Source organism: Strix uralensis, chromosome 4 (genome assembly GCF_047716275.1).
Source record: "Strix uralensis isolate ZFMK-TIS-50842 chromosome 4, bStrUra1, whole genome shotgun sequence".
NCBI lineage: Eukaryota > Metazoa > Chordata > Aves > Strigiformes > Strigidae > Strix > Strix uralensis.
Window position 1 is genome coordinate 13,459,640 of NC_133975.1, and position 12,256 is coordinate 13,471,895.

A 12,256-nucleotide genomic window follows, 5' to 3' on the forward strand; every position below is an offset into this window, starting at 1 on the left:
GATATGGAGTCTCAAGCTCCAAAACTGTCACCAACGTTGCATCCCCAATCAATCAGCTTCTCAGGGCACCTAGTGGTTATAGTGGATTTCACATAATGCAAGTGTAACTCCCATTGCACTGAGCTTTAAGGAAGGCCCCAGCACTTCTGGAAAGAAAATTAATTTAAAAAAAAAAAAATCAAGCCTAATTTCAAGTAAAGCATACATAAAGCACAGACAATTACATAATCACAGAATCGTCTAGGTTGGAAAAGACCTTGAAGATCATCCAGTCCAACCATCAACCCAACACTGACAGTTCCCAACTACACCATATCCCTCAGCGCTATGTCGACCCTACTCTTAAACACCTCCAGGGATGGGGACTCCACCACCTCCCCGGGCAGCCCATTCCAACGCCTAACAACCCGTTCTGGAAAGAAATGCTTCCTAATATCCAGTCTAAACCTTCCCTGGTGATTACCTCTTGTTCTATCACTTATTACTTGGTTAAAGAGACTCATCCCCAGCTCTCTGCAACCTCCTTTCAGGTAGTTGTAGAGGGCGATGAGGTCTCCCCTCAGCCTCCTCTTCTCCAGACTAAACAACCCCAGTTCCCTCAGCCGCTCCTCGTACGACATGTGCTCCAGACCCTTCACCAGCTTCGTTGCCCTTCTCTGGACACGCTCGAGTCATTCAATGTCCTTTTTGTAGTGAGGGGCCCAAAACTGAACACAGGAATCGAGGTGCGGCCTCACCAGTGCCAAATACAGGGGTAAGATCCCTTCCCTGCCCCTGCTGGCCACTCTATTTCTGATACAAGCCAGGATGCCATTGGCCTTCTTGGCCACCTGGGCACACTGCTGGCTCATGTTCAGCCGGCTGTCAGTCAACACCCCCAGGTCCCTCTCTGACTGGCAGCTCTCCAGCCACTCCTCCCCAAGCCTGTAGCGCTGCTGGGGGTTGTTGTGGCCCAAGTGCAGCACCCGGCATTTGGCCTTATTGAAGCTCATACAGTTGGCCTTAGCCCATCGCTCCAGCCTGTCCAGGTCTCTCTGCAGAGCCTCCCTACCCTCAAGCAGATCAAAACCCCCAACTTGGTGTCATCTGCAAACTTACTGAGGGTGCACTCGATCCCCTTGTCCAGATCATCAATAAAGATGTTAAAACAGGACTGGCCCCAAAATCACAGTGATTACAAAGAGGCTGTGAGGCTATGCAGGGTGGAAATCAGGAGGTCTAAAGCCCAGCTGGAAATTACTCTGGCTTCAGCAATCAAGGACAACAAGAAATGTTTCTATAAGTATGTGAGCAGCAGAAGAAAGACCAGGGAGAGCCTCCATCCCCTGCTAGACACAGGAGGAAACATGGTAACAAGTGATGAGGAAAAGGCTGAGGTGCTTAATGCCTTCTTTGCCTCAGTCTTTAATAGCAAGACTAGTTGTATTGAGGGAATCCAGCCTCCTCAGCCAGAGGACAGAGACTGGGAGAATGACAATAGACACCTGTAAAAAAAAAAATACTTTAGGCACCTTGTTTCATGCCCCACAGGAAAAAGTGCAGACACTGAAACAATTTACTACAACACCAACCATTTACCTTGACCACAGCCATCTTCTTCCCTGACTTCTACATTTCACTGCCTACCCCCAAATTCTTCAATACCTAAGATAAGGATCTTTCAAGCGCCTACTTTTCTGACCTTGGACATAAAATACATGCCTCAAGGCAGAAATAGAGCCAGAACATTTATTCTTCTGGCCTAGTACCCCTTCTTCCAGAAAGGAGAAGGAACTGGTGTTGGCCAACAGGCAGCATTCCAATAGCCATATGCTGTCACCTCCTACACTTACACATATGCAAGTTCTTTAGGCACAAATCAAAAGGCTAAAAGCATGCCTCCAAATGGGCAGAAAACTCTGCAACACAAGTGCTACTTTGTCATTGTCAAAGCAACCTGGGGGGGTAACTAAATCAGGATGTGCTTTTGGATGCTGGTGAGGCTCGATTAGTTTTTTTACAACATTACTCATGTCTCAAAGTCTACATGTCAAAAATAACTTCAGGAAAGTGCCAAATAAATTAGGAAGGATTAGTTATTGTTATCCAAGAGGTATGGGAGACAATTGTTTCAGACTTGCAATCTTGCCAGAAACTCACCAATGGCTGGATGCCATACCACATAATTCTTTAATAGCTACTTTTTTCTAACAAATTTAATACAACCAAAGCTGTAATGTTCCTGAACACTCACGAAGTAAGATAGTTTGGATGTAAAAGAAAAATATTCACAGTACCAGCAATAATCACAAAAATGTTAAATTGTTTATCCACTTATCAAAGAACGGATGAGTAATGTAGAGTACTGCAGTTACTAAGCTTCTTCAATCGTGTCATTAAAAATCTTTGGTGAACGCTTCGGAACTGTCAATTGTATCAAGACAAGCTGTAGATAAAGTCGGAATGGTTGATCATAGTGACAACTTCAAAAAGCTGCTTCAACTTCACTTTAACAGCCTGGCTACAGCTAAGAACAGTCACATGACACACCCGGATTTCCAGGGCGCTTTACCCTGAAATAATCAGCACAGTCCTTCAAATCACCATTCTCCTTTCACACACAGCAGCTGGTTTTGAAGTTCTTACTACATGGTATCTCTCCACACAAACCTCCCTACTCTTACAGTGGTTTGAACAAGGAAGCAAGAACTGAATGAAATACGACAAAAGCCCCAAACACATAAAATGCATATGTGCAATCCAAAAATCCCAGACCAAGTGAGACAGTGTCGTGGCTTAACCCCTGCCAACAGCTAAGCATCACACAGCTGCTTGCTCACTCCCCCCCTCCCAGTGGAATGGGGAGCAGATCAAAAAAAAAGGGTAAAACTCACAGGTTGAGATAACAACAGCTTAATAGCTAAAATAAAACATAGTAATAATAGTAATGAAAAGAAATATAATTAAAAGAGAGATATATATATAAAACCCAAGAAAAGACAAGTGATGCCAATGCAATTGCTCACCACCCACTGACCAATGCCCCAGCAGCCAACTCCCCCCAGTTTATACACTGAGCACAACATTCTATGGTATGGAATATCCCTGTGGCTAGCCCGGGTCAGCTGTCCTGGCCATGCTCCCTCCCAGCTTCTTGTGCACCTGCTTGCTGGCAGAGCATGGGAAACTGAAAAAAATCTTAACTTCCGATAAGCACTACTTAGCTACAACTAAAATGTCAGTGTGTTATCAACATTATTCTCACACTAAATCCTAAACACAGCACTGTACCAGCTACCAGGAGCAAAATTAACTCTATCCCAGCCAAAACCAGGACAGACAGATTGAAAGAGAATGTTTTTTTATCACTAGAGGAGCTCAAACTACTGACCACATAGTTGGATTTCACAAGATTTTTCCCCATTGGGAAGGCAGGTAATTTGATTCACTAGCACTGTGATTGGGTTGATCTGTAGTAGAACTGATGTCTGCTAGCTGATGCCTGCAAGCAGTTGGTGCTAATTGCTGTAAGGGGCCTCAGACAAGAATGCACCCAAGGACATAATTGCTGTAAAGGGCCTCAGACAAGAATGCACCCAAGGACATAATTGCTGTAAGGGGCCTCAGATAAGAATGCACCCAAGGACATCATTTTTGCAACTGTGATGGGTACATCCTGGGGAGGGCAGAGAAACCAACAGACACCTGTGGTAGTCAAAGATAAGAAAGCTGAGAAACTTCACAGACAGAGCAATGAGTCAAGATGAGGCCATATATTAAAAAAAAAAAACACCTCAGAGTTCATGGAAAGGACACTAAGACACCTCTTCAGCAACCACTAGGGACCATCACAGACCACCGAAAACCCGCATGGAAGCCCCTCTGAGACCCTTCCCCAAATTTTAGTACGCTTGCACAATGTATTAACATATGCATTAGATCCTCTGGAAATAGGTGTGTACTTCTCAGAAATTACATGAATATTCGTTTCCTTTATTGTATCTAAGTGTGCTTTTGTCTTTTGGTATGCACATCAGGTGGAATGATCCCCTGTGCATCCAGTGCTGCAATAAAGAATACCTGCCTTCTTCAACCTGAGTCTTAGGGGGTTCTTTTGAGACCAAATTTACGGTAACAGAATCAGTCCTCTGAAATGTTATGTTGACAACAATGTGATGATGCTATAGCTATAACCTCTTCACTCCCTTCCCCCACCCCCAAAAACAGCCACTAAAGTTTGACAAATCATGGATCTAACTACTGGCAAATATAAGCAATGGACACACACATAAAAACCAAGACAAAAACTAGTCAAGCAGCAATGAAGGGAGAGAGAAATCCAAATTCTTTGGTGTTTCTGATGCTTGTAAAGTTTCTCTCTATTCAAGGATCCACTTCAACAAACAATTTCAATACACACTCTCTTTTGAACTATACTGTACAAGGAAAAAAAAAATAATTATTCCATTCACTTTTCCTGAACTATGTTGTATTGTTCCAACATTCCAAGTCAGTAACCAAATTTTCATCAAGGCCCACACATGGAGAATTTAAATTCCAAACAGCAAATACTTCAGAAAACAAGAAATGGGTGAAACTAGCTTTCCAACACAAGTTTCTGGCACTCTACCATGTTCACTCTATCTTGAACTTCTGTATTTTTCATTACTATTTTAACACAAATAAGCCAAGGCCCGGTAGAACACAACTGCCCTTCAAAGTGCATGGGTCTATGACACAAAGGCCATAAACCAGTGAAAGCTAGAACAAGATAAAGAAATTTGAAAGATTTTCAAAATACCTACTAAGCTTGATTATAAAAAACAAACACACATTCATGTACTTTGAATCTTTACATGAAATGCTTTATACCAAAGTCGTACATGTTTTTATGGAGCACTCAATTCAATAGCCATGTAGAATACATTCTTTCGAATGACGCTATTATAATGGAAGTAAAATTTCAATTAAGAACTTTCTTTGATACTCTCCAAGAAATTGTGCGCAACTCAAACACGCTTCACAGTCATATATGCAGATCATAAACTTACCTGGCTTCTACATTCACCACTAATCCTAACACAGAATTAAACAAATACCTTTTGTATTTTCTTTGGATCTTTTTGTGAGTTTTCTCTGAGAGGTACTTTTCCAAACAACTTCCATCCCACATCATTTTGTTTTTCAAATCTTGCACTTTGCTTTCTGGTAAACAAATTCCTACAAAAAAAAAGTTTGATTAAGAAAAAGAGTTGATTAATTATAATAAACAGAAGGACAGACAAGTTGCTTATATATCCCAATCACATATTCCAAATCCTCTTGTTGTTGGCAGGCATTGTTTCCTATCCTTAAGAGGTACACCATGCAGTATGATCACCATACTAGAAAGTGGACTTCATTAAATAAGAATTTTTAGTAGATAAAAAAGTTCACTTGTAACTTTCTAGAAGTGGCCTTCTTTAGACTCCCTCTCGATCACTCAGCCTCATTCTTTTCACGTAAGACTAAGACACTGAATCTCTTGCTGCATCAACATTCTCCACCCGTTACAACACACTACTAACAAACCTCACAAAAAAGTTGCAGACATAGTAGCCTTTTACTGTATTTGATCTGCTTTCATAAGATCATTGTTCCTGAATAACCTTAAAAGCAGCTATCAAAACACATTAATTCTGAAGTCTCTCTGAAATGTCTCAAATTAACCAGCTTAAACACTGTAGTAACAGTCATAAAGCTAGACAAAGCCACTGAAAATTAAGGTATTTTATTGACATTGCTAGTTTTTACATCATAAAGTGATATGCCAGACTTAGGTCTTCTCACCATAACTATGTTTTTCCAAAACTGGACACACAGTACAGACCAGTCTTCATGCCTTTGGCAGCACTCAGCTCTTCCAAGAGCACAACAGGTATTCTACACCCATGGCGTGTCTGGATTATTAAAGTAACAGATTTTCTTTTGTCCTACTGTCTAAATTCAGCAAATATTCAAAATATGTCCAGGTTAGCTCAATTATTTACATGCCTTGTGGTAGGTTTTCCTGGGAACTCGACTATATGCTTTTACTCCCTCATTTAAAAGAAAAAAAAAACCAAAACCCAAACAATTCCACTGAGACAAAAGCATTTTTGCTACTTCAATCAGCAGGCAACTATACCACAGATGCTTCCAGTCTGGCATTACTGCTTTTCCTTAGTTACTTACTACCTTAATGCCCAGGGGGTTGACCCACCAAGTACAAACTCATTCATAGAGTGTGGCAGTTTGGGAAATAAAACTATATTGAGCTTCATGTTCTAAAAGGATTGAATACACATCTGCAATAGGAATGACCTGGTCACTAAAAAGTTGTTTTTCCCGGCCACTTTGGATCAGCTAACATGAACAGTATCATAAACACACCAACCAATTCCTGTGCTTGGAATACAGGAGAAATGTTTAATATGAGAAAATTGAGGCACAAACATCAGAGTGGGCTGGAACGTACTGTAAGGTTAAGAGGGTGCGCTGTGATTCTTAAATATTTATGTATTTACACAAATGATCACATGCTTCTATATCACAAGGGTACAGTTACCTTGAAACCCAAACCAGGAACAGATTATCATATTAAAAGATAAGAACAAAATGTTTAGGTCCAGAAATCACACAAGTCAGTACAACTGACGTCAAAGCTAAGCAGTAACTGTACTTCTACAAACTCCTTTCAGTTTTCCCCTACCCCACCTCACATAAAATAAAAAATAGTATAAAGATGTAGGGGAAACAATTGTAAGGAAAGCACTAAAGAACAGCAACATGGAAAACGTTGAAACATACTGCCATGTTTTCCCCCTTGCCACTTTTTTCAAAGCATGAAATTATAATTCTACAGGTAGACTACTCTGTCAAAACCAAAGATTTGCTTTGTCTCTAACTAGCATACTCCATTTCAGCGTTATGAAGCTCTCCAGTAGCTCATAATCACAGTTGTAATGCTACTTAGAAATTTATAAGCTAACTAGAGCATTAATCAACGCGTTTGACTACACTGCTACCGCTGCAACTGCTAGTGCTGGGAAAAAGATACCTTCATAAAAACAACTTCCAAGAAACATATCTCAGTTGAATTTGCTTTATTTTCACCAGCAATTCCTTCACCTTGGCAATATAAAGAATTCATTTTGTTTGAGCATTTAGCACCCTGAAGGGCTTCTGCATGTAATTATGTTTTTACTTCTGCCCAAATTCATAACATGTATGTAACACAGCCTGAGATGAAGGATTTATAGGATCGTTTGAGACAGCTACCAGGGAAATAAATGTAAAGAGAAACAGACATGAGATTAATTGTGTATCTATATGTTTAGTTAACTTAAAATGGAGAAATTTTAAGTTCTAAAATATATCTAAGAATAAAAAGGAAAACGTGACAGGAATAACATCATCAAAACCACTGAAGGTAAATAGGATACACAATGAAAGACAGGCTGGCTGTTCCTGCAAAAGGTTTTCTTTCAGGTTGTTACTACTTCAGAAGCAAGCAAACTAAATTCCAGACCACATACTGTCTTCAGAGAAAACAAGAACTTCTAGCATCCAGGACACCTGGAAGAGGCTCATAAGGAGGCACACCTGTGTGACACTTCCGTGCACATTCTAATGCTCTTTTGCAAGTAAAAGGCTTTCACCGCAGTTCATTAGCACTGCAATAACAGGAAAATTAAAGGACTAACAGGCAATTTTCTCTCACTATCTATCCACATTAGAGGTTGCTAGCACAATCCCCCCAATCTCCTCTGAGGGATTTTAAGAGCAGCAATACCTCGGAGAAAAATAAAGATGAATTGGAATGATAAAGTATAATAGCCCTCTGCTGCAAGTGCCTGCATAAGATAACCTAAACCTGAAAACTCAATCTCACACTTTTAATTCAATTATGCAATCCTAACTGTTTTCCCTTTAGAGGGAGCATCATAATAAGTAATCTGTTCTACAGCTTATCTAGCAGATGGCACAGCACTTGCTCAGCTCACTCTTTTCTGTCTGCATGATTACTACTGTATGTTCTAGAGCACCAGACATCTCTTCCTCTCTTTGTACTATGGCAGGGATTTTCAGTTTCACTTTTTTCAAAAATTTAAAATATATATTGAACTGAGAGCACCGGGCATGGTCAATATACACTCCCATTCTGTACTGAGCAACTTACTCTTTTTCCCTGCTCTCTCTCTGCCTAAGGCCTGGTGTTTTGCTGATCTCCACACTCTTCATGCACTCCAAAAACTCTCAAAACTCCCAAAAGGCATAACGTTATCAAAAGCCACAAACTGGCACAGTTAGAGGTAGAACCACAAAATACTATCTATTCTTGCTTTGACTGAGGACACACCACATTGTTAAACCCTGATCTGCCCCAGACTGGAACAAACCAAAGGTAAACCACATAACAGTTGGGCTGGCACAGAAGATGCAGAAGAGATGCTGCTCCTTTTGCACCTGATTTTAGAAAAAAACTTAAGGAAAAAAAATACTGTGGAATGTTCTTTGGTCTAATTTCTGCAGATCTTTGCAATAAATGAAGACAACACCACAGGATCCTGATAAAGCCACTACTTGAGACTACTGGACTGAAAGTAGACCCTTAATATATGTAACTCCTGTAAAATTTCTGCCATATGTATATATCAGAGCAAATAATTCATAGCAAAAGCTTTCATTTTTCTGCTGCCACAGCAGAAAAAGGAATTCCCTTCCTCCCATGTTTACACAGCTTTCAAAAAAAAGTATTTAAAAAAAAAATTTTCAAAAAAAGTACTAAGCAGTCTTACTTCTGAGTAAATGAAAGTCATCAAAAAAAAATTCCTCTCTAAAGGTAATTTCAGGATATCTTACCTAATGGAAAATACAGGTTAATAAGGAGCAAAAATTTTCTATTTTTTTTAAAAAAAACCCAACACAACAAACAAACATCTTCACTCCAAAGACGAGCTCAGAAATCCTAGGGTAGAATACCTCAAAGTTGAATTACAAGTGCTTTAAGATACAAAAATTAATTTGAGATCTTGAATGTAAAAAGGGTTGACATGTCTGGAAAGCAAAGATCACATGCTGGTCATTATCTCAGTCTCACTGTCCTCTTCACAACCATTAGAGCACATCATGCTGATTTACAACAGGGATATTAACAGAAATATCCGACATGATACATCACGTCTGCAGTATCATTAGTGTGAAGCCATTAAAGAATCATGGGTTACATCTGCAATCCTATTGAACACGTTAACTATTTTACACAGTGTCTGCAGCTGCTTATTTCAGGAAAACCAAGCATGGAAGTTAAATTGAGATCACATTTCAAACAGGAAATTACTTTTGCACAATCCCCTAAAAAAAGTATTTGGCACCAAACAGCTGTTTTAACCTTGTTATTTCAATTGAGCTGTGGAGAGGAATTATCTGCCTGAAGAGAATTTAATTCTAACTCCAGAGTTAACGTTTACATACATACAAATAGCATCCTGTGATACAGGAGAGAGACTGAACAATCTTTTGCTTCAACATACACATACTGCACCACTACTGTATACTGATCTGCCCAACTGCCTTGTGGGGAAGAGAGGAAGTTAATACCAGTTAGATAAGTTCAGCAGTATGAGGAAACCTTATTTTTTAGTAAAACTTAAGAATCATTTCGTTTTGTTTCCGTAAGCACTGCTAAGATCAACTTACTGAACAGCTGCCATATATACATATGGCACATTCATATATTGCCAGTATTTATGTAGCCTTATGTGCTGTCATGGTCAGGCTAAAGCCTCAGTCAAAAAAAAAAAATTAGAACCACATCAATAACAAGTAAGGAAGCCAAACCTCTCCATATAGCATCTATTACAGCTTTTTCAAGTTTATGCTTTTAAATAAAGTCCTGCATCACCATTGAAGCTGAAAGTTTATCTAGTTCAGTCCAATCCTCTTTCTAAAAAGACAGGAAGGCTCTAACACAACTGCCAGCCACTACTGCCACATGATGAGTTCATAGGCTGCTCCACAAGTGTTCAAGTATTCACTTTTTCTGTATTTCAGCTGTGGTTTGTCCAAACAGAAAAGTTAGCCGCTTCTGTGGTCACCTCTCAAAAGGTCATCCCTCCCCACCACTCCCCCCAGTTCAGTATACAAACCTATCCACTAAAAGGAACAGAAACAGTGCTGCCATGGTTTCTGCTGCCAATTTACTCCAGACCTCAAAGTCAGCTGAAAACCTCCTCCCTGAAAAGTCTCAAAGTCTTCTCTAGCCGGCTGGGCTCAACACCGTACAGGTGAGATAACTCTTGAGATACCTCTCGAGTTCTGCACCACCAGAGGCAAGTAACTTTCTCCTGCACATGTCACTTGAACAACACGTAAAAAGGATGGGCTCCAACACAGTAGCTGTCAGAGGGTGGAGTCGAGCAAGGCAGACACACACACCCCCACTGACACCTGTTGGTGCACACACACACACCCTACACCTGGACTTCCAGGCAGTGCACAGCTTGTTTGTTTTTTTTCCCCAGAACTCCCAAGATGTACCAGTTGCCTGAAATAAAAGGGTATGAGAGCTTAGGACTTAGGACTTTTCATGATTAGAGTATTTGGGTTCTTCAGAAAATCTGAAATTGATGATTTTTAGCTATTTTGCTGTGGATCCTTAGATGAAGTTCCACAGTACGTGAACTACCGGCATATTGCTGCTCTGTGGTAGGCTACTTTACACCTATAATCTCTATGCTAGGTCAGTGTTAAAGAAATGGGTTCCTTACTCTTAAAAAAGGCAATCGTAAAGAAACATGTATAAGAACTAACTAGAAACTGAACCAACTCATGCACAGACTGATGCAATTTTTTATCTCCATTTACCCAAAACTAATGTGCAATTGCAAGTAAATTTGTTACAAGTGTTAAAAACACATACAACATTTCCTGCTCTCAAGATGCATGCTCACATCCAAATTTTAATTAGTTTTTCAATTACAAAGGTTATTTCCAGAAGACAAAACAATTTAAATAGTCATGCGAATTAACAACTGGAAGGACTTACCAGTCTCATGAGTAGAGCTGATGAAAAATAGGGACAGTGGAGAAAGTTCAACAGGTTCAGATTTTGTAGAACAAAATTATCTTGAAAAACAATTTCAAATGAGTGTAAGACTTGCATGTATTCTTAAGAAGCAGGAAAGAAACAGAGGCAAGTCAAAGTTCATTTCAGCTGCTTCTGGAAAAAGACCCTGAAACTTCCTGATAATTCTAAACTATATGAGGAGACACCACTAAGGTCTTGAGCCCCTCCGCCTATGCAAAGGCAGTCATACTGGAGCGTATAACAGCATTTACATAAAGAGTTTGACAGTAAGCATATATTAATCATAAGAACTAGGTAAATCCATGTCAAGCACGTAAACACAGTGTAAGAGATGTCTCCACAGACATTCCACAAAGTATCAGAAACCTACATTGAAAGAAGACATTTTAAGTAACATACAGTACCTATTAAGAAAAATATATATTAAGATAAATTTTATTAAGTATTTGCTGCATTGTGAGCAAATGTGTCCAGCCATCTTACCTGAAATGGTACCAATTAACACTATCTAGGAAACATTCTCACACTACTATGGAATTTAGGTAAGAGGTGTGACAACATTGTCTTCTTCTCATCCTTCAATGACCTTCTGTATTCTGTACTAATCATAACCTTCACAACTTACCCTGAACAGAAGAAAGATTCTCACCTCTAGATGTTCCCAATTTGCACTCTGTCCACTTAAACAATTTCCAGAGCCACAGAGAATAAACCCTGAAAAAATCAGTAATATATTCTATCACAGGAATTCCAGTTACCCGATTAGCAGAGGAACAAGACTCTGACATATAAATCATGATGACTGTGATGGACTTGAGAAGAAATTCTTGTCAGAAGACCTACCAAAATCTCCTGAAAAGCCCTAAATCTACATTCTCAACAGGTAAACGCCAACAGTTAGTACCCACGACCAGACAACACTGGGTTCTAGAAATAATTCACTACATGCAGTGATAGTCAGTTCTTGCATTCCCTTCTCCCAACCCCACATCACCTCTCAGTCAGCCTACACTTTTATTTAACAAAAAACAAACCAAAAAAACACCACAAAGCATCACCAAAAAAGTCCAAGTATTTAGCTATGGTGAAGAACCTTCATCAGCAAGTCAGAAGTTATTCCAAAATTACATACAAATGCAAGGTTTGCAAAATTTTATCTCTGAGGGA

General features: G+C 39.7%; 1 protein-coding gene across 2 annotated transcripts in view; it reads right to left on the bottom strand.

Annotated features, from left to right (window-relative positions):
- The window catches only part of TBC1D14 (TBC1 domain family member 14), a 75,927-nt gene that overhangs the window by 48,747 nt on the left and 14,924 nt on the right, over window positions 1–12,256 (bottom strand). For both annotated transcript variants that reach the window (XM_074865698.1, XM_074865697.1), the window contains exon 3: window positions 5,079–5,199. In XM_074865698.1, coding sequence (XP_074721799.1) covers window positions 5,079–5,199 — 121 coding nt within the window. The remainder of the gene's footprint in view (window positions 1–5,078; window positions 5,200–12,256) is intronic.